Genomic DNA, 24951 nt, shown 5'->3' with positions numbered 1-24951 from the left:
GATTAACCAAACTGTTGAAGAGACCTATTTTTATTACGTTTTTTCTTATTTTTTATTTTTTTATTTTGTGTGTTTATTGGTATCCTTTTTTACATAAACTTTAATATTACGTAAAATTAATCATTACATAAAAATACATGACAAACAAAAGATACTATTACTTGGTTAAATTCAACAATTGAATGAAATTATTTAGAAATTTTTTAATTATTCGTAGTAAAATAGCCATAACTTCATTTCGCTTTGCCTATCCTCCTCGTCGGAGGATAGGCAACTACAGCTTCTTCAAGCTTCTTCAACTACAGCTTCTTTTTCCTCTTCATCACATTCTTGACATCCCTCTTCATTTACATTAAATTGATCACGAAGGGGTTTTCCTATATTGTGCGACACTGCGCAAGCAATAGTTCTTGCTTCGACACGTTTTCCAGTTTAAATCGGCTGATACTGGAAATCGCATTTTCATTTGACCAAACACTCTTTCCACTGTCACTCTTTCTTTAGAATGCTATTTAAGTCGTTTCTCCCGTAGACCGTGGGCGACTGAATGGTGTTAGGAGCCAAGGTACTGTATCATACCTGCTAACTGCCAACAGACAGACGGCACCATTTACTTTGGATATTTCTTTACACATACTGTTCCGTCTCCGAATGCGGCTGTCATGAGTGCTACCGGACCACTCAGCTTCGATGTTTGTTATTTTCAACTCCGCATCGCATGTGACCTGCACCGTTAATGCTCGCATAACTCTTTCTATTGATGTAAGAATCACCAAAACGTTTGGTTTTTTTTATCTCTAAATATCGACTACCCCGATTACACTAGGCATTTTGAACTTTTTACTCCATTTTTCTCTAGTTTCTGTAATTTCATCTACGGTTTGGGGAAAATAAATCCGATCAGTAGCTTTGGAAGTAACTTTCTCTAGAACATCATTAAATATTATTTTGAATGTAATTCTGCGAATTCCGAAATCTTCGGCGACACCGTTTTGGTACCCCGGATCAGACAAGTATCTTAAAAATATTTCCATTTTATGCTGGGTGCTTACTGCCCCTCCTCTTATTTCATTACTTTCTTGTAAAAACAAATTACTTAAGCATTCCGAAGGTGCCTTGTCAAAACGAACCGGATCCTTGAACCTATCTTCTACTACACATACTCTTGTCGGAGTTGGTAGCTAAACACTCGAAATCAATTTTACTGATAGTAATTCATCAAGGAATGTCTAATTAAAACTGCAGAAATCGATTTTCCTGGAAATGTGAAAGCTTTTCAAGCAATTCCTTTATCTCGAAATACAGTTTTGGAAAGAGTTACTGATTTGGCCGACAATTTAAGTTTACAGATCAAAACAAAATCATCTAGTTTCGAAGCTTTTTCCATTGCTTGTGACTAGAGTACGAACATTGGAGGCGTAGCTCTATTAGCTGTGTTTCTTCGTGCTTGCGAAACGGGTTTCTACATTTTTGAGGAATTTTTAGAACTAGTACCGACGTATAACACTTATACAGCACAAGATATACGAGGTCTTTTCAGAAAATAACTAATCATTTTTAACTACGCGCCAACGGAGATATTTAGTGACGTACGGTTGGCAGCACTGTGTTCCGCATAACCTCTTCTGTAACCACATGTTCTTGAATTGTTGATATGTCGTTTAGTTTTCCTGTTATTGTTAATTTGAGTGCAACATGTGTAAGTGTTAGTAGCGATTTTTGTAACGTGCGATTTTCGGGAGCAACGGTACAACGTAAAATTTTACGTGAAACTGGGGAAAACTTTCACAAAAACGTAAGCTTACGGAGATGATGCTGTGGGTCGTACGTAATGTTACGAATGGTTTTCGCGATTTAAAAGTGGTCGTCAGTCGATTAAAGATGGTCCTCCACCAGGAAGGCCTTCAACTTCAACTGATCACACCCGCGCTCAGAAAATCAACGATCTGATGCGTGCAAATCACCGATTGACTGTCAAAGTAGTTGCAGAAGAGGTTAACATCTCAATCGGATCATGCCGTGACATTTTGACTGAAAAACTGAATATGCATCAAGTTGCAGCAAAGTTTGTTCTTCGTTTGATGACCGAACAGCAGAAACAACATCGATGGACGTTTGTCGGCAATTTCTTGAACAAGCCGATGACGTTGAAACATTCACGCAAAAAATCGTAACAGGAGACGAAATCCGGATTTACAGCTACGACATCGAGACAAAACCTCAATCATCACAATTTACAGGCAAAGGATCTCCACGTCCCAGTCTCGAGCCGATGTCATAGTGATTCTCTCTGTTTTTCAATTTTAACGGAATTTTGCATTTTGAATTCTTGGCTCAAGTTGAAACAGTGAACCGTGGGTAGTATCAAGGAGTTTCTACAACGGTTACGTGTAAAACTCCGCTAAAACAGACCAGAGTTTTGGCGAGACAACTCACGGTTACTTCACCAGGAGGATGCGCCCGCATACTGAGCTTTGTCAATTCATTAGTTTTGTGCCAATAATTAGATGGCTGTCCTCCCTCAGCCTCCCTACTCGCCAGACCTGGCTCCTTGCTATTTTGTATTATTTCCGAAATTAAAATCAGCATGAAAGGGCGCCGTTTTGAGACTATTGATGACATTAAAGCAAATTCTTCACGGACCTTAAAGGCCATTTTAAATGAAGCTATCCAGGACTGCTTCGTGAAGTGGGAACACCGCTGGGAAAAGCGTGAGAATAAGGAAGGGGAGTGCTTTGAAGGGTACAAGGACCAATAATCTGTAAAATTAATAATAAAGATTAAAAAAAATAAAGTTCAGTTATTTTCTGAACAGACCTCGTATTTAATTGTGATTTTGAACTTATGCAAAAATACTATCTACCTCTGTCGAAATTAACTTCTGTAGCTACAAATGGAGATCCTTCGATGACAGGAAAAAACAATGGTTTCATTGCATTACTAAAAAAAAAAAAACTAAGTGAAATTTACGATGGATTCAAAATTCATCAAACTTATTTCATTATATATCAACAAGTACTGTACGAAGGTGATGAACATGGAACATGTTATGTGTTGACACCTATCAAAAAAATCATTAATTTCATAAAATCTTCAGGTTTAAATCAACGACTGCTCTCTGATTTCTTAAGTTAAACACCGATAATTCCGGTTTGCCATATTACACTGAGATACGTTGGTTATCCTGCTCCAAGGTTCTTAAACAATTCTGGGACTTCAAAGAAGAAATATGCCAGTTCTTAATTAGTAAAAATGAAGATAAAAGTTTGTTTTTTAACATAATGTGGTTATAAGATTTATCCTTCATGTTTGATATAACAAAACACTTAATTGATTTAAATTTAAAACGGCCAGGAAAAGATTAGATTATTACAAATATGTGCAACCAAGTTAGAGCATTCAAATGTAAGGGCTAATTTTATGGGAAAAACAGTTGAAAAATGGATATTTAACCCACTTTCCGAATGCAACATGAACAAATCAAGTTTATGTAAAACTGCATCGCATAAAAAAATACGCAGAAAAAAATTTCTTAGAAATTAATTTGAAACAACACTGCAGATTTTTAATTAATGAAAAACAAGTTTTCTTTATTCTCTTCGATTTATTCAATAAATGTAGAATCAGTACCTCCTAATCAAATACAGACGGAGGTAATTAAGATACATCGTGATTCAGATTTGAAGGTAAAATTCAGTGACGTTAAAAATACTCGAAAATTTACATATAAAGTTATTTTCACGTTTGATAAGTACTTAACGGAGTTAACAGTTATTTTCAATTACGAAAGGAAATAAGTCTCCTGTTAAATCCAGAATTTCTGATATTCATCTCTGGGTAGTTTTGAAAGTAATCACTTCGAACAAGATTTTTCCCGAAGTAGCAAAGACAGTAACAGAGAAGAGATGTCAAGTGTCAGGATGAAAGAAAAAATATTGTTCTTGTTTTTTTTAATTTTTTACTATACTTTTCGAAATAAACCTACGTTTCCATGAAAACTAATTTTGCAGTTTTTCTTTTTTTTGTGACATTGTTTATTTGGCCTATGTCAGCCTTTTGAGTTTGACACGCTTAATCTAGATTTTAAAAAATACGTATGTACGAGTGTGTATGCTTTAGATTTTTGATCTGTTTTTGACTTTATCTCAGGATTGACCAAACCAATTTTCTTCAAATTTGGCTTAAATATTTCAGTATATAACCACTGATCATATTATTTTTTTTCAAAATTCGTTATATCGCGGAAAACCCGTTTTCGATTTTCTTTAGAGGCATTTTTGATAAAAGTTTAAAGCAAACTTGTTACCACAATACAAAAATAAATATCCAATTTGTTTTTCAAAAAATCAACCCACTCCCGTTTAAAATTAAAGTATATGTTTTTATGTTGTTTTGCTTCATAGCTTCAAATAAAAGAAATTAAGAATATCTATCGAAGTTATATGGTAGTATTATAGAAATAGAATTTCATTATGTTCAGTATCAAGAGGAACCCACACAGCTGTGGAATATTTGCAATGGCATTTTTAACGTCTACTTGCTTCGAGTGGAAACCAGAAAACGAAAAATAAGTAATGAGAGAAAACGCATATAAGGTGTTAAAGGATTTAACATTTTTATGTGTTTTACTGTTTTAAAACTCTATCTTATACATTATTATGCTTATATTATATTTTCATGTATTTTTTGTTTTAAATTTTAAAAATCAACAAAGTTTCAACCTTTAGACTTCATGACATTTAAAACATTTTAAAGTTAGCGATAAGCGTATAAAGTATTTTATTTTTAGGATTTAATTTTATATTAAAACAGACAAAAAAATCTGATGTGGACACCACATGACTTCCATGTATCCCTATTAAATTATATATGCACATTTTTTAAAACTGAAAATTACATAAAAATCTTTTGATTAATAACTTCTGATATTTTTTCTTTAATTGTTATTACTGAAATTATTTACGTAAAACCGTTTTTACAATCAGAGGTTAATAATTACTAACAAATCAATATATTTCAATTAAAAAAAAGGAGATGTAGTCTGATTCGAACCGATATGCCTTCCCCTTACAAGACCCAAATATTTTATTAATTAAAATTTCATTTGGCTACAACACTGGAACCAATGAAAATAAGTGCCACTTATGTATATCGTTGAAAAATTCTCAAAGAGTACTTACTTACTTACTGCATGCAGCAGTAAACAACAGAGCGTCTATAGACGCTCTGTTTACTACTGAGGTTAGCGTACGTTTAGCGGTCGGTATTTAAAATTCTAGGACGCGCACTTTCAAATGGTTCAAATTTCGTTCATTGGACATGCGTGGTTGCACAGGTATATGGCTTTGAAATCGGGTCGGTCTTTTTTATACACGTTGTATAATGTGTGTATGTATATATATATATATATATATATATATATATATATATATATACAGTAGTTTTGAGTTAATTATTAAAAAAAATAGATTACTAATACTTCCTTGGTCATAAATCCGCCTTTTATGCATAATTACAAATGTTTTTTTCCTTGATGAATTAATTTACAATAATCTCAAAGCTTGTGTAGCGGAAATATTAAAAACAAAAATTTTTAGCGTATGAGAAATGCTATGCCTAATCCGGTACCCATTTCTTTATTTTTACTAAAATATAATTTTTGTTTTGCCTTGTTGAAAAACACTGCACCAAATCGGGACAACTTATTGAAGTTAATAGTTACTCCAATAAATAAACTTTTAAGCCACAAAAAAGAAGGGAGCTGAATGGACCCATACTTAAAACATAAACGTTTTAAACTATATTGCAAGACTGATGGAATTAATTTTAAAAATTTGTTTTAATTTTTTTATAATTTCTGACACGCATAATTTTTAATTTTTCGCATAATTTTTGTGGCTGTTATTAAACATTTTATGCCATTAACACAAAAAAACTTGAACTTTTAAAATGCGTAGTGGCAGCCATGTACAATTGGTAGCACTGCTTTATGCAAGAACAACCTTGCCATTAAGTCACCATGGAGCAGTTGAATGGTTAACAGCGTGCTTTCGCTTTAAAAATGATTTACGAAACCAACAATAGTTTAGAAGATGCACAAATGGAATTTAAAAGTTTCTGATTTTTGTGTTACATGATTAAGCAGCAAAGGGGATCAAATGGGACCCAAATGTTTTTACTAAAAATTTCTATTTATGATTATTTTCCAACTATTCTTTAATACAGTGTGTAATGTTGATGATAAAAACATCAAGAGGATCAACTAGGACTCAAATTGTTTGCTAAGAATTTAAAATTTTTCTCAATTATACTTTTGATACTCCATAATTTTTAAGATAAAATCGTAATAAGACCGAGGGAGTCAAATCAGACCCAAATTTTATTACTGATTATTTTATCCTTTTTCACTGAAAATTATCCTTTTTAATGAAAAAAATGATGAAAAAAATAATTATCCTTTTTCAATAAAAATAATAATTGTGAATATTATTTTCATTTATTTTATATAATAAAATTATTAACTTCATGACATTAAATATTGTTTAATGCTAGCATATGCAAAAGCAGAATATTAATATTTAAAATTAAATAAAATTTACTTAATTTTATTTTATTCTATTATTTCCATTTAATGTTTTTTTAAAAATAATTTATTCAGTACGTGGTCTATGAAACCGAATAATTTATTTGTCTTCGGTTAGAGTTAGTAAATATCATCGGAATATTTACCATTAAAATAAAAAGCTGATGTGGACACAACATGACTTCCTTGTACGCCTATTAATTAAATTACATGTACACATTTTTTGCTGCACTTCATTTAAACTTATTTAATCTGAAAGTGAGATAAGATCCTCCAATTCTTTAATAAAGTGGATAGTTACACAGTTGCTAAAATATTAGTTATTAACATCAAATATTTATACAATTCTTAATTCAACAATCTTACATGAAATATTAGGATAGAGTAAAAGTCCCTTTATTACTCGTATTAGTAGATCAGTAGTATTCGTATCTTCATGAGTTACTGATTAACAAAAGTTTTAGATTTTTGGTGTGTCGTATAAATAAAAGTTAATAATAATAACTATTCCATTTAGTAAACTTCTATATACTGGTTACAAATGTTAATTTCAACCTTACGGTGTAAAATATTCAGTTTTTATTATTAGATTATTTTGTGAATAACAAAAATGAAAAAAAAAACAATCATACAGGAAAAAGAAAGAACATGAAGAAATATATCTTAAAAAAAGTCAAGAAGATGAATATGAAGGACAGAAAATGTTAAGAACAAGGGAAAAATAAAAAAAATAAAGAGAAGATGATAAATATAAAGAGGAAGAAAATGTATAAACCAAAGAAAGAATAAAAACATTAAGAGAAGATGATAGATATAAAAGGAAAAGTTGTTAAAACCAAAGAAAGAATAAATAAAAAAATAAATAAGAAAATATTGCAAACAAAGAAAGAATAAAAGCATTAAGATGATAAATATAAAGAGGAAGAAAACATTAAGACCAAGGAAAGAATAAAAATATTAAGAGGATGATGAATATAAAAAGAGAAAATTTGAAAAGTAGAGAACGTGTACACAAATTAAGATCAGAAGAATTATATCAAATCAAAGATCGATTAAATGATTGGCAACAGAATACACATAAGTGAAATGATGATCAACTCCGACTTAGGGAGAATATTGTCCGACAATATTAGAGGAGTAATGAACTAAAGATTTTTTTGCAATTTATTAAAGATCGGGCATATATGCCTCGGTGTATACGTTGTTCTTGTGAGGGTTTATTTTTCAGTCACTCTGTAGTTAACTTTAATTTAGATAAAATTAAACAGAAATTCTAGAATAATTAAATAAAATTAAACTAGAAAATCCAAAAATAATAAAGTTTTAAATTATAATTTTCAATTAATATTAAATAATCCAATGTTTCACAAACCTATTACACATACACATATGTAATAATGCCAGTTAAATAACGTATAACATTTTTAAAACTACATAAAATTTATTTTACTAATGACTTCTGATATTTTTCTTTTTTTTTATTATTGAATCATTGTTTATTGTAAAATTTTTTTACAATCATGGGTTAGTAATTAATAAATCGATATATTTAAACTAAAAAAAAGGTTAAACAAATTAATTAATAAAAAAAGGATGATCGAACCGGTATGTCTTCCCCCTTACAAGACCCAAATATTTTATTAATTAAAATTTCATTTGGCTATAATTCTGGAACCAATGAAAATAAGTACCACTTATGAATATCGTTGAAAAGCTCTCAATGAGGGCTTATTACTACTGTTAAGAAAAAGTCCAAAGTCCAATTTTTTTTATTTTAAGCTTTTTTGGATACTTTTGGTTCAATCTATTGGAATCAAAAGGGGAGGTGCGCAACTAGATGTTACAACAGTCCTAAATCCAAAATTTTCAACATACTACTGCTAATCGTCTTTGAGTTATGCGAGATACGTACATTTGTAGAGCCGTCACGACGAAACTAGTCAAAATGGATTCAGAAATAGTCAAAATGGATATTTCCGTTGAAATCTGAAAACCGAGATTTTTCGCGATCACAATACTTCCATTACTTTGTACAAACAAAGTAAAAATAAATTTTAATTCACCAACATGACCAAAAAAAAACAATTTTTTATATTGTATTCAACTCTTTTTTACAAAGTAGTTCGCAAGATAGAATTCTTCAGACAAGCGTTTTCTTTCGTGATGCATACTATAATTTAAAATTAAGATTTATAGTTAAACAATGTAAGTGAATACGGAGTACACTATCTACTCGTATTACTTTAAATCACGAGTATACTCATATTAACATGTTTTCTTTAAGAGGTTAGGAAATCGATTTGGGAAACTGTAAACAGTAGTAAATGTTTCAGTCTTTTATTTTACGTGTATTTTAAATTATTTAGCCTCTTACTTGTGAAGAAACCTTATCAGTATACTGTGCGACTTAGCGCAACTGACACTGTAAAATTGTACCTCCTCTATGTTTTATTTAATATTCATCTAAATCTAAATGAATATAAAGAATCTTACATTTTAATCATACTTATTTTTTTATAAAACTATCGAAGATTGGCAGAGGGTATTAATAATTTGCGTTAATTTAAAATCGTGAAACAATGTACTGTCAAATAATTCCCGTCATATAAAAGTAAAAATATCTAAAATAAATAAATATGTTTATAGTACTAAATAGAAAACCCATCGGGTTGGTCTAGTGGTGAACTCGTCATTGCAAATCAGTTGATTCCGAAGTCGATTTTTTTTTTTTGAACGAAAAACGCTCTGGTGTTTTTACATACATCGCCCGAACACGATGTATTTGATTTTTTAAAAACTAAATGTTAAAAATTAATTAAAAACAAAAACATCTTTAAAAACTATTAAAACACATCTTAAAATGAAAAACTTTATTGAATACTAAGATCGAAATAAAAACACAAAGATATATAACGCTATATATCTGATTAAGATAATAATTACCATCTGCTTTACGGCAAATGGCATTAATAGCTGAAGCACAGTAACTTAAATTTTTTAATATAAACGGATGGCCCTAAGAAATCTAAAACATAAGATAACTTCGTTTCAGTATCACCTAAAATTATGTTAGCTCCTAGGTTAAACTTGCGACGTAATGTCAGCAGACACAATCCACAATGATATGGTATACTGTTAGTTGACAGTCATAGCGAGCAGAAAGAGATGCATCCGTTTGCGTCATAATATATCCATGAGGGAGCCTTGTGTACCCTATTCGTAAACGGTAGATAATAACCTCCTCTCGACGGTTATTTCTGCACGAGAAGCTCCACGGTGATATAGTGTTTTTAATTAGGCGAAGTTTATTGTTCATGGTAGCATCTCTTTCACTTTACCAGTTACCATGAGCTACTTTCTACAGGAGATAGACAAGGTCGTTAGAAGCAAAGCAATTGGTAAAAGTAGGCTGTAAACAAGCCTCTTTTGCCGCACTATCTGTGCGCTCATTGCCTGAAATTCCTGTATGGCTGGTGATCCAGCACAAGCTCAATCTTCTGTTACGTCTCGTCATTTGCAAAATGGGTGACTGAATCTCACATACAACAGGTCTGAGGTAAACACTAATCGCTTGTAAGGCACTCCTGGAATCCGAGCAAAGAAGTACATATCGAAATGTTGGGCTAATTATACATAAGGGCTTATTAATAGAAAAAATCTCCGCAACGAAAATGCTGGTGATGCTCGGTAGGCCAATCATATATAGTCTATTGTCAACCGTAAAAGCACACCCGACAGAATCATCGTTTTTAGAGCCATCTTTATAAACCGCAGCATCTGGAATCAAGCTATTTATATCATAAAATTTGTTCCGCGGGAAAACCGGATTTATGTTTTTTTTTATTACACTGACATAGATTAAAGCAATAATTAGCGAGAGAAGGCCGCCGCCAATGTGGGTAACAACATGGAGTAACAGTAAGGACTGGAGACAATTGTATACCTAGAGCTAAGAAAAGGCGCTGAACTCCGATGCCTAGCGGAGCAGTAGATCTCGGCTGTTCCTGGCATCAATTAACATGCTGGTTGGAGAATACCGCATCAAAGGTTATATGGGTTGACGTACCACGGAGCTTGAGCGAAACGCATCCGACGGATGAATGAATGATGGACTCCATAGAGCATCTTCAGCGCGGTGGCCCGTGCCGACGAATAAGCTACGTAGTAGTAGTCTAAGCGTGAACGGACTCGTTAGAACTGGTTCTAACTGGCTCGTTAGAACCGCAATAACCATATACGATCGGCTCCCCAACGGGTATTAGATAGAACTCTCAGCACGTCTAACATTTTTAGACATTTTACCTTCAGTTCTTTCAAACGTGCTAGTCATGTTAGTCGTTGGTCAAAACACATATTTAGAAATCTAACCCGCGTGCATGCTTCAACTGGTTCACCATGTAAGTACAGTTCAGGGTCAACATCTTTCTTCAACCGCGAAAAGCGAATGCAATTGGTTTTTTCCGGGAAAAACGTGAAACCAGCAGATTTACACCACGATATTCTAAGCGGGATTTCGAAGTCTAGAGTTCTAAGGTTCAAATCCTAGGAAAGGCAGTTTTTTATATGGATCTGAATACTAGATCGTGGATACCGATGTTCTTTGTTCGTTGAGTTTCAATTAATCACACATCTCAGGAATGGTCGATCTGAGACTGTACAAGATGACATTTCATTTAGATTCATACATATCATCCTCATTCACTCTCTGAAGTAATACCTTATGGTGGTTTCAGTCTAAACAGAAAAAACAGTATTTAACAGAATAGTGTAATATTAAGTTAAGAGGGTCTAAAAGAAGACCTCTGGTAAAGCCCATCAGGGCTAGGTTTGGAGGAGGTGGTGTGGTACCCAGGATAGTAACAAGTTGGGTGTCTTCCCGAATGGCGAACAGTTTTAAATAGAATAATATTTATATTAATAAATACATAAATTTATAAATAATAAATAAAGAAATATTAACTATTAAATATAAATATTGCATATTAATAAAATATTTTTATTTTGGAAGTTAAAGATCCTGGGCAGGAAGTTAAATTCTTCTCACTACTTCATACATTTTTATAAGCACAAATTAAACTTTTACTTTTAATTACTCGGTTAAATTTAGTTAATACAGTATCAGATAAATTATTTTGTATGAATGAATTTTTAATTACTGTAAATAATTAAAAGGTTTTGAGGGTAAAAAACTTGCATTCAGGAAGTCAATCGGTCATTCTGGGTAGTATTTCACTCATTTCAGTTGTGACTTATTTATGCATTGTGTATTGGTAGTAATGAAGAAGGTTTGTCTTCTCATGTGGAAGGAGATTTGATTTGAGATCCAGCCAGGCTAATTATGTTATTGCTATAATGCTAACAGATCGGTAAAAATGTCTCATGTCCACCATTCCATTATTGAAATAATTAAGAACATATCCTGGTCTAGTAAGACAGAGCCAGGTAAATTAAGTTGACACAAGTTCACTCATTACATGAACAAGGGGTAGGGGTGCTTATTGGCACCCAAATCAAGAAAATTATACTAGACACCTGAAAACTTGCTTTATGTCTTATTAATCAGCCAATTATTTATATGAATTAAAACAGATATGAATGATACATGTGTACCTGTAGAAAGTCTAATATTGGCTCAAGTTGACAATTTTTTCTAAACAGTGGCGTACACTGCTCAGTTTATTTTATTTTTTCAGCTTCCAAGCAAATTTCAATGACGTTTACTTTGTGGTCATTCACAGAAATTTAATAATTCCTTTTATTCTGTTCATAAAAAATTTGAATTATCGCTTTGATCGTTTTCCTGTTTGCAGAATTAGTCTAATGACAGGAACATTAACAGAAAAAGAATTCCTATCTTTAGATTTTCTAGTAACTACAATTTAAAACGGACAGTTTCCATTTCTATATTAATGTAAAGAAAAAGTATTGTTCTTGTTCATTATGTAAATGTTAGGCAGTCTTAATGTTGTAAGAGAAAATGTCAATAGTATGTCATTAATATGCCCCCATGTCATTATCCCCTTATTCTCAAAATGAGAATCTCTGAGTAGAAAATTTAATAAATTACTAATGATTTTTTTTAATGATAGATTTTCAAAAAGGTTTACACAATATTTTTTTAAACTACATTTAATGAGTATAACAATATCTATTTTTGAATATTAAAAATTATGAATAAAGTATTAAGACCAAAGGAGGTAACATGATAAAAAAGTTTTATTTCCACAGTTATGGATAGATATACCTGAAATAAAAAGTTGTTTATCTGTGCTTTTTCTGTACTCCATTATTTTTTCAGTCATATTTTAAATTTATCAGTTAAATTTACTTCAGATAAGGTTTAAACTGTTCCCAAATCAAATCACATAAATGTATTGTTCTAATATGCCTCATATTTTAAAAATAAACATATAGTATCTTAATTGCACAAGAAAACATTAAAAATTAAAGAAAAATATTATGTTGCTATTAAAATGTTAAACCTTAGAACTTAAGAGTTTCCAAAAGATTGTAGTCAGCTTTCAGCGTAAGATATAATATTTCTGCTAAGAACAATATCGTGCAAATTAATTCAAACACAATGTTATTTAATAAAAAGTAACTTTAGAAAAGAAAATCACCTCTACAAGTTGTGAATATCTAGTAATTAATGTTCTCCTTTGTTTTAATTATTTCATATACATGAAATGGCATTGATTAAACAAAATGTATTGCACATTTTTCTCATTTCTTCATCATGAAATCATACTTATATTGTTGCTTTAATGAGGTCAATTTTTATGGTATAATTCATTTATGAGACTTGTATTTTGGCTACTTCCCAAAGATTTTCACTTAGGTTTAAGTCTAGGAGTTGTCTGGCCGCAGGAGCACTTTAGTGTTTCATTCTTTGAAACATTTTTCCATTTTTTTTGGCAATAGGGCATGGTGTTAAATGTTGTTGGAACATTCCATTGCCTTATGGGAATTTGTTTTAAAGTTGTGTGACAACCTTTCCTACAGAATCTTGATATATCCATCAATTTTCAAGATACTACATACTGGAAGTAATGAACAAGGGCTTTCCAATGTGAAACAACCCCAAAGCATTTTTTTCTGGGGAATTTAATCGCTGGATATGTATTTTCATCTGATGCTTTTCTACAGTATGGAATCCTTTGTTCCTGAACATAAAAATTTTACTAAAAACATAACATTTTTCCAGTCTTCTTCTTTGGTTCAGTTAACATGTGCCACTTGACCAACAAGAGTTTTTTTCACACTGCTGGTGTTAAAGTTGCTTTTTAGGTGGGCAACAAGCTTTCCATCTAGCTGCAAGAAGTTTGCATCTAACAGTTGTCATGTGTATATCTATTCCACTGGCTGCTAATTCTTGATTTCAGTCCACAGCAGATAATTTTGGATATGTTTACCTTTTCTCACTAACAACTGATCCTGTGTTGGACAGTAGTTTTTCTTTTATGGCAACATTTGCCTTTTCTTTGAGGTGAAAAAGAATCACTTTCTTAAATTGTTTAAAATAGTATTTACTGTCCCTATTACAACATCACACTCAGAAGTTACTTGTCGTTGTGTCATACTGGTGTGCTGGTGTGCTTTTGAACGCTTTCTTGGAGTTAAGTCCATTATTATGTATTCAAGACACACAGAACAAAAATATCAACATTCAATTTTGCAATAAAAAATTAAATAAAATTTCACAAAACAATATTTATAAAAAATGAAATTTGCTTGATAACCAAAGAACAATAACCTCACATTACCCAGACAACTTAAAGAATAGGTGTGATCAAGCAGTGTAGCTACAACAAAGAAATAAACAAAAAATTTCCTGTGTTCAGATTAATTTGCACACACCATGTAATACAATTATGATAAGATATTTTTTGAATGTTTATTTTTTTAAGAATTCATAAAAAAATATATAATTTTAGTTTTAAGTAATGAGTTAAAAACCTGTTAAAACGATAACAAAATTGTTATTTTGCCTTGAAATTGTTTTATAAATATTTTTCAATATATATTAAAAATTGTATTATTATCTTTTCAAATATAATTGAAAACTGTTGGAATGTAAGTCTCCATTAACATTTACTTCCATTCTATGACCATTTCTGTAGACATACATCAATTAGACAGAATTCATTAAATCCTCAGGAATATTACTGCATTTTCGAGCTGAACAAGTTAAAATTTTGAATTTATGTTAAAAATATTTATATTCTGTTTTATTCATCTAGCTTGGCACTGATATGATTATTGTTTTAGTTGGATTTAACAAAGATACAATCAGCTATTACTAAATTTTATCATTATCTTCATAATTACAGCTAAAGGTCAAAGGAGGTACTTTAAAAAAAAAGTCTTAATTCAGGGAGTTGATATGTATCAAACATAAAAGCAAATTCTCAAATTGCTGTGATCAAAGCAATCTCAAGATTCTCAAATTTTGTAGTTCTTACAATTTTTTTTTCAAATTTAATGAAAATCAAATAATAAAACAATATTAAACAAACATTGACGATATTTTAAAAAAATTTGTACAAAGATTAGTTTAAATTCAGCTGAGTAAAGACAATATATACCAAGAATCATTTCCCACAGAAGGAATACACATTTGTTGCTTTATGCTATCAAAATTATTCTTTATTAATGCTGTGACACATTCAAAGCATCTGAGATACAAATGGCAATAATCAGAAAGACTTTCTCTGAGAGTAATTATGCCACTCCCTATGATCAATAGATTGAAGGTGTCAGTTCATGTATGGGGCTGAATATCATTAGCATTTCAGTGGCCATGAGATGCTGGTATGCAACAGTATATTCAACACAGTGAAGAAGGCAATAGGAAAAAATTTACATCTAACTTTTTCTTTGTAAGCCTGGTATGGAATGTTCTTTTTCTTTATTTTGGCTAATCAATTAGTACATCAGTGCCTCATATCAGGTCACCTATAACTGTTACGGTTTTGGTTTCTAATATAAATGCATGTGAAGGTAAATACAACGCAATAAATTATTCTAAACTTGGCTTATTATATTCTAAACTATAAATTATTATAAATTTTGTTTGGCTTGCTCTAAACCAAATTAATAATTAGTACCAGTGGCAGTAAAGTGAATGACAATAAATTGCAGAAAATTTAGGAAAGACATTGAATTTTATAGATATATTTATATATATAAATCTACACATTATTCCTAAGTACTTAATGACATCTACTAGGAATATGTGCATGTCTCTGAATCAAATGCATTAAGTACAGGTATGTAATTTTTCTTTTAATTTTCTAAGTTAATCTTTTATTCTAAGAAGTGGCTGAAATTTAATGCTGTCATTCATAACTCACAAATAACAAGTATGCAAAAAGTATATTTTACTCTTATAAAAATCTAATTCCTTCACTGAAGAATTTTGACAGTCTTTCCTTTATCCACTACCTCACTGCATCCTTCCGTTCATCATCCATGGTGAAATTAATACCATTACTATCCCTCTTTAATTGCAGAAAAAAAGTAAAAATCCCAAGATGCCAAATCTGATGAGTATGGAGGGTATGGAAAAGATTCAAATTTAAACTTCATTAGAGTATCGATAGTTGCACACGATGTGTGTGGCCAAGCATTATAGTGTTTGCAGAATTATCTGCCTGAAATATCAAAAACAATACAAATATCTCCTAAGGTGTTTTAACATCTCTATGTATCGCACAGAATTTACAGTCAACCTCACTTGTAGGTAAACAGTCACAAACATGTGTTTGGAATCCCAGAACAGTGTCAAAAGAATTTTTTTTCAAAGGGTTGTGTTTTGAGTTTTTCTGGTTGTGGTGAACCATGGTGCTGGTATTCTATGTTCTGCCGCATTTCTTCTGGGTTGCAATGATGCTCTCAAAATTCATCTCCCATCACAATATTGAAAAAAGTAATATCCATTGTCATGACATTGTTTCAAAGCTATTCACAACATTAATTTTGCTGTTTGTTCTTTTCTGTGAGTTTGCATGGAACCCTCCATGAAGAGATTTTGGAGTGAACCCTCCACAAAGAGATTTTGCAGTAGCCAGTTGTGCAATAATGTGTTACATTCTTTCAATATGCTTTGTTGTGTGATGAGACATTCACTTTGAATCATTTCATCCACTTTCTTTGGTATTTCTCATCAGTCACAGAAACTACTCGACCACTGCGAGGGTAATCCTCAGTATTCCCTTTACTGGCTTCTGATATACAAAATTTTATTGCCAACCTACTTGCAATACTTTGATCAACAATTTTGTTACCATAAACAGGTTTAGGTGATGATGAATGCCACCAGTTTCACTTATCTGCTGTTAAATATTCATTCACTGAATGCTGTTTTAGACACATTGCCATAGCACGGGTACTCAACTCCATAACAATGACAATGGACAGAAAATGAGGGTGTAGGTCAACGAGTTTTGGAATTTTAATAGTAAGAGAATGAACTTATAAGATGGCAGCACTTGTCACTTTGTGTGACTCTTGTTCTCCCATAACGTTCTAATGTGCATTATATTTCTGCTGCCTTTCATACGACAAATCTCACATCTGAAATTAATCACTGTTCATTTAAAATAAAATTTCTATATACAAAACTTTTATGTTACATAATTGTTAATGCAGTATTTCTGTATAAAAATTTCTCATAATTTACAAATTATCTACAACCTGTATACATAAATAAAAAAGTCTTGTTTTAATGTTGAGATTAACAATAATACAAGATAAATGTTACTGTGCCAAAATTTTACAATTAGTTTATATTTGAAACTGTAAGTAGTATGATTGGAATAAAGCCAATAGTAACAAAGAACAAAAACCAGAAAACAATAAAAAAAATTAAATCAGTAGTAATTACACCCTTCTGAACCACATAAAAATCAACATTGAAATAGTAAAATTTGTTTAATACTGTATATTGGTATAAACTATTTTACAAAAAAAATAAAAAAATAAGTACCATAGATAGCACAAAGATTTCTAACCTAGATTTATTGATAATATTTAACCTTGATTAAATTTTCTCCTAAAATTGATAGATAAACATAAATAGAAACTACTAAAAACAATCAAAAATTATTTTTAAATAAAACTGATACTGTCTTTTTTTACCTAGAAAAACTTTTTTTAAGTATGTATTAGTGATTATGATGACATCCTCAATATTTTTCTATCTCTCTCAAAGAGTCAGATTTAATATTTACGAAAATTTATATATAAAATTTTTCATTTGAAAAGTGTTAAAATATAATGTATAATATATATACAAATATAATTAATTCATTTAAAATAGCAAAAAAGGTAAGCTATATTTTTTTTCGTTTTAATAAAAACAAACAAAAAACCACAAAACCATAAAATGTACAATAGAACATTTAATGTGAAATAATGTAATATAATCAGTTGTTATTATTGTAATTTTTATATCATACCATTTTTATGTCATTATATATGCCATTCATAATTCTGTTTGATTTCACAATAATCTAATCAGTTTGTCATAAATCTTTTATCTTAGTCTAAAATAACCGACTGTACGCCTGGTTTTTGTTGAATGAAGTTGTTTCATTTCAATAAAAGCTTTATATAAATAATCTGGTCGTTTGGATTTTAAAATTGGAAATATTTGAGAATTAGGATGTAAATTTCTTCTTTCATAAATTCAATTTTCAAATTTTGTAATAAATTAGAGCATTTATATTATATTATGTATATATAAAACTTTCTGAAAATTCAAATAATTCATCAACATACTGACCATTGTGCCAGTTAACCTCAAACAACAAATTAACCAAATTAAACACCAACACAGTAACAGAAAGCCCTAAAAAACTAACACCAAAAGTCGACTTTTGCAAGATCCTGCATCATCAATTGGTATATAATTCTAAATTACATCAAAAAACAAAAAAGAAATAAAAACTTGAAAATTAAAAACCATAAACCCTAACAACCATAAGAGTTGAATATTAACACAACTTCACTGCCAGCTGGAATGAGGTAAATTTAAAACATCATGCAACTACGTTCGTAAAGATTGTTGCCAACTGCTACAACTCACTATGTCTTTTAATTAAAATATCTTCAAAAACGATATGTTGATTAATCAAATATGTGTACTTTCCCTCTCTTGAGAGAAAAATAATTCATCAAATGACAATTGTATTGACAATAATTTCCATAATTATAATTTTTATTTCAGAAAATTAAAAAATAACATTCTACGAGTCGGAGCGTGGAATGTTAGAAGCTTAAAAAAGGTTGGTAGGCTAGAAAATTTAAAAAGGGAAATGGATAGGGTGAATGTGGATATAGTAGGAATTAGTGAGGTTCGGTGGGAAGAAGAAGGCGACTTTTGGTCAGGTGATTTTAGAGTAATTAACTCAGCGTCAAATAATGGGCAGGCAGGAGTAGGTTTCGTGATGAACAAGAAGATAGGGAGGAGAGTGGAGTATTTCAAAACGCATAGCGATAGAATCATTGTAATAAGGATAAAATCAAAACCTAAACCGACAACGATTGTTAACGTTTATATGCCTACAAGCGCCCATGATGATGATGAGGTAGAGTGTGTATACGAAGAGATTGATGAAGCAATTAAACACGTAAAGGGAGATGAAAATTTAATAATAGTTGGAGATTGGAATGCAAGCATTGGAAAAGGCAAGGAAGGAAATATAGTGGGTGAATATGGGCTGGGCAAAAGGAATGAAAGAGGGGACCGACTTATAGAATTTTGCACGAAGTATAATTTAGTAATTGCCAACACCCAATTTAAAAATCATAATAGAAGAATATACACTTGGAAAAAGCCAGGCGATACTGGAAGGTATCAGATAGATTATACCATGGTTAAGCAAAGATTTAGAAATCAACTCGTTGACTGCAAAACTTACCCTGGAGCAGACATTGATAGCGACCATAACTTGGTGATAATGAAATGTAGATTGGGGTTTAAAAACCTGAAGAAAAGTTGTCAGATGAATCGGTGGAATTTAGAGAAGCTTGAGGAAGAGGAGGTAAAGAAGATTTTTGAGGAGGACATCGCAACAGGTCTGAGTAAAAAAGATATGGTAGAAAATGTAGAAGAAGAATGGGAGAATGTTAAAAAGGAAATTCTTAAATCAGCTGAAGCAAACTTAGGCGGAATAAAGAGAACTGGTAGAAAACCTTGGGTTTCAGACGATATATTGCAGCTGATGGATGAACGTAGAAAATATAAGAATGCTAATGATGAAGAAAGTAAAAGGAACTATCGGCAATTAAGAAATGCTATAAATAGGAAATGCAAACTGGCGAAAGAAGAGTGGATTAAAGAAAAGTGTTCAGAAGTGGAAAGAGAAATGAACATTGGTAAAATTGACGGAGCATACAGGAAAGTTAAGGAAAATTTTGGGGTACATAAATTAAAATCTAATAATGTGTTAAACAAAGATGGTACACCAATATATAATACGAAAGGTAAAGTCGATAGATGGGTGGAATATATTGAAGAGTTATACGGAGGAAATGAATTAGAAAATGGTGTTATAGAGGAAGAAGAGGAAGTTGAGGAGGATGAAATGGGAGAAACAATACTGAGATCTGAATTTAAGAGAGCATTAAAAGATTTAAATGGCAGAAAGGCTCCTGGAATAGACGGAATACCTGTAGAATTACTGCGCAGTGCAGGTGAGGAAGCGATTGATAGATTATACAAACTGGTGTGTAATATTTATGAAAAAGGGGAATTTCCGTCAGACTTCAAAAAAAGTGTTATAGTTATGATACCAAAGAAAGCAGGGGCAGATAAATGTGAAGAATACAGAACAATTAGTTTAACTAGTCATGCATCAAAAATCTTAACTAGAATTTTATACAGAAGAATTGAGAGGAGAGTGGAAGAAGTGTTAGGAGAAGACCAATTTGGTTTCAGGAAAAGTATAGGGACAAGGGAAGCAATTTTAGGCCTCAGATTAATAGTAGAAGGAAGATTAAAGAAAAACAAACCAACATACTTGGCGTTTATAGACCTAGAAAAGGCTTTCGATAACGTAGATTGGAATAAAATATTCAGCATTTTAAAAAAATTAGGGTTCAAATACAGAGATAGAAGAACAATTGCTAACATGTACAGGAACCAAACAGCAACAATAACAATTGAAGAACATAAGAAAGAAGCCCTAATAAGAAAGGGAGTCCGACAAGGATGTTCCCTATCTCCGTTACTTTTTAATCTTTACATGGAACTAGCAGTTAATGATATTAAAGAACAATTTAGATTCGGAGTAACAGTACAAGGTGAAAAGATAAAGATGCTACGATTTGCTGATGATATAGTAATTCTAGCCGAGAGTAAAAAGGATTTAGAAGAAACAATGAATGGCATAGATGAAGTCCTACGCAAGAACTATCGCATGAAAATAAACAAGAACAAAACAAAAGTAATGAAATGTAGTAGAAATAACAAAGATGGACCCCTGAATGTGAAAATAGGAGGAGAAAAGATTATGGAGGTAGAAGAATTTTGTTATTTGGGAAGTAAAATTACTAAAGATGGACGAAGCAGGAGCGATATAAAATGCCGAATAGCACAAGCTAAACGAGCCTTCAGTAAGAAATATAATTTGTTTACATCAAAAATGAATTTAAATGTCAGGAAAAGATTTTTGAAAGTGTATGTTTGGAGTGTCGCTTTATATGGAAGTGAAACTTGGACAATCGGAGTATCTGAGAAGAAAAGATTAGAAGCTTTTGAAATGTGGTGCTATAGGAGAATGTTAAAAATCAGATGGGTGGATAAAGTGACAAATGAAGAGGTATTGCGGCAAATAGATGAAGAAAGAAGCATTTGGAAGAATATAGTTAAAAGAAGAGACAGACTTACAGGCCACATACTAAGGCATCCTGGAATAGTCGCTTTAATATTGGAAGGACAGGTAGAAGGGAAAAATTGTGTAGGCAGGCCACGTTTGGAGTATGTAAAACAAATTGTTGGGAATGTAGGATGTAGAGGGTATACTGAAATGAAACGACTAGCACTAGATAGGGAATCTTGGAGAGCTGCATCAAACCAGTCAAATGACTGAAGACAAAAAAAAAAAAAAAAAAAAAATTTTTATTTAGTTATTATTAAAGACTTAGTGGTTCCAACATCAACAGTTAACTATTTAAAATTGCGCTTGGTGTAGTTAAATTCAATGAAATGATAATCTAAGGTAACTAATTAATTAAACATTACTTTTGGTAGTTTGAACCTTATTTTACATCCTTATATCTTTCATAATGCTAAATTTTGAAACAATATCATCTTATTTAGTAATCAAATACACTTTACAAACTAGTGTTCAAATAAAGAAATCATAAAAGAAAATATACGAGTATATGCTTGTTATTTTGTAAACATAGAAACAATCAAATCAATGATATTTAAGGTAATCATTGCACCTAGATGTCTATAATTAAATTTCTAAACAAAACTTTATCCATTTTCAGATGGCAGAAAGGAAAGATGTTACTTTTAGCTTCACTCTCCTGTTGGATAATATTTACATTACCGCTAAGTTTTATCCAGCCACCTCCAACACAATGTCTTGTCAAAGTAAACGTTACTACTTATGAATTACGTAATCCAGACACTCCAAAAATAATAAAACGTGAAGCACCAAAATGGGAAGATCTTGATAATTTTGGAAAAAATCATGAATCTCCATTGAATCTTGACAACATTGAAGAAAATAATGAAGTCTTCCTAAGGAAAACACGAGCTGCTTCTCATACAAATTTTTTTGCTGGACAGTCACCATTACGTATTCCTTTTATTAAGGATTACAATGAGAAGCTCCAAAAGAATCTTGTAAAACCAGTTTTCAGCTCAATTGTATATACAACACAGGTAAGAATATGTAGCTCATTTAATTCTTTTTAAATAAAACAAAACAGTTTAAATAAAAAATTGTCTGGCTACTTACCATGATGAAGTTTATGGTGAGAAGTTAAATCCTAGTTCAGCTCGGATTTAACACTTTATTGGAGTTAAAATTAATTGTTAATTTAACAATTAATTTTAACTCCAATAAAGTATTAAAAATAATGAAATAAAGTAGTCATCACATTCAAAAAATTTTTATTGTAAACATTGTACTTACTTTTATTTACCTTAGTGTTATTTTACTTGAAGATGATTGATAGTCGTTAATCATTTAAATAGTTAATGTGCTGCTATTCATTAAAGAATCATTCAGGATTAATATAAATAAAGGTTTGTAATAATACTGTATGTTTCAATGTCCTCCAAACCACAACAGTCTGAATAAATAAATCACATATTATCACTTAATATTAGCTACCCTTAACTCTTTTTGTATTATTAACACCTGTAAAAACAATAATATATAATTTTTTCAAGACATAATTTCCAATCTTTTCTCGAGAATTACATGGCATTACACTTCCAAGAAAAAATGTTTTACAAAAAAAAACTGATTTTTATTTGAACTTTTTATTTGAATTTATGCCTATTTGAACTGAAAATAAATGGTTTAGATTAATTTTGTTTATCATGGCCCATTGGTAAGAAAAATTATAATTATAATTCTATATGAAAATAAATGGATCAACAATGAAATACTACGGAATAAGATGAATACGCTGAATGTATTACATTAAAAGACTAAAATTAAAAAAAGTTAACTCATTTAATCACTAATAATGAATAAATCATTGATAATGATTTTAAAATTTTGATACACTTGCTATTAATATTACTTTATAACTCATTTATACTTTTTCTCATCATTGTTAAAATAATCTTTTGCATATCCCTGAATGTTCTGACATGGTATCGTTCTGAATAACAATACTTGTATTAGTAGACTTTACTTGAAATTTACACAAGAATGTTTTAAAAAGCACTCTCCAAACCAGTGGTAATAAAAATGTATGGGAAAAGTATTAATAAATGAATGTATACATACATTATTGCGTGACAATATAATTTCATTATATTGTCACACATAAATACACAGTAAAAAAGTAAGTTAATATTAGATATATATACATCAATATAATGAAATGAGGTTACATGCCTTTTTAAAATAATAGAATATTTATGACATCTCTGAAAATATACTATTAGAGAATACCAAAATTCTCAAAACCAATATAGTCCCTTCATTCAATGATACTGCAAAGGCTCTGTAGTTCATTTTATAAATAAATCTTTTGAATGTCAAACTTCTAATAACACCTTATGGTTGTAATTTTCTTAATCTAAAACAATTAAAAAACTTTGTTACTATGTGCTCAAATGGTATAACTGATATGTGTTTTGCAATTCATTTATGATGTTATTTCTTTATTAAAATCAATTGTGCTGTTGTATATATATATATATGGTACTTACGTATTAATGCCACCGCAGCTACAGCTTTATTTAAAAACAAAGTAGTCTATCGGATTTCAGTGGAAAATGGGCCGATATAGAGTTTAACATAGATTCAAAACAGTCTCTTTATTAATTTTAATAAATGGTTATTTATATTTATTTATTTTATAAATATAATTTAACCAAACTTAACCTACGCTCGCTTCGCTCGCTAACCTTGACTAATTAACAGGAGTGTTTTGATTATTTAAATAATAAATAATTGCAATAATTACTGAATTTATTAAATAAATACTCAAAAAATTATGGTGTTAATTAGTCAAGGTTAGCGAGCAAAGCGAGCGTAGGTTAAGTTTGGTTAAATTATATTTATAAAATAAATAAATATAAATAACCATTTATTAAAATTAATAAGGAGACTGTTCATTTTCCACCGAAATCCGATTGACTACTTTGTTTTTAAATACAGCTGTAGATGCGGTGGCGTTAATACATAAGTACCATATATATATATATATATATATATATATATATATGTATGTATGTTTTATAAGTATATATTACCTACAAAAGCTGTTCTTATATGGTGAATGTACAGCAGATTCAGAAACACAAGTAGATTCCAAAAGTTAAAAATTGTCAACAATGAAGGGAGTGAATTAATTTGAAAAAATCTGGAAGTACAGTGCGATCATTTCATCATGATTCTTACTACACACTATAATACAGAGATACTCAGATTTGATTTGATTCATGGAATGTAGTTATGCACAATTTGTAATATCTTACAGCAAGTGCTGGAAATGTCCATCATCTTGAAGACAGGTCCAAACCCTTCGCACCATATTTTTTGACACTGTAGGATATCAGGGCTAATGGAATTCATCTCTTACTCCTACTCTTGATTACTCAGTGTCAGTGAGCTCAAGACAAATGATGTATATGATATAATGATCTCACTGTGTATACAAGTATT

The 24951-nt window shown here is 30.7% G+C and overlaps 1 protein-coding gene across 2 annotated transcripts in view; it reads left to right on the top strand.

Moving 5' to 3' along the window:
• jef (major facilitator superfamily domain-containing protein 6 jef) overlaps positions 1–24951 on the top strand; it is a 57021-nt gene that overhangs the window by 11790 nt on the left and 20280 nt on the right. For both annotated transcript variants that reach the window (XM_075365993.1, XM_075365994.1), the window contains exon 2: positions 22085–22484. In XM_075365993.1, the coding sequence (XP_075222108.1) occupies positions 22085–22484 (400 nt within the window). The remainder of the gene's footprint in view (positions 1–22084; positions 22485–24951) is intronic.

Source organism: Lycorma delicatula, chromosome 5, assembly GCF_047948215.1.
Source record: "Lycorma delicatula isolate Av1 chromosome 5, ASM4794821v1, whole genome shotgun sequence".
In the NCBI taxonomy this organism is placed as follows: domain Eukaryota; kingdom Metazoa; phylum Arthropoda; class Insecta; order Hemiptera; family Fulgoridae; genus Lycorma; species Lycorma delicatula.
The sequence above is the reverse complement of the archived record's forward strand: the minus strand, read 5'-3'. Positions and strand labels throughout refer to the sequence as shown.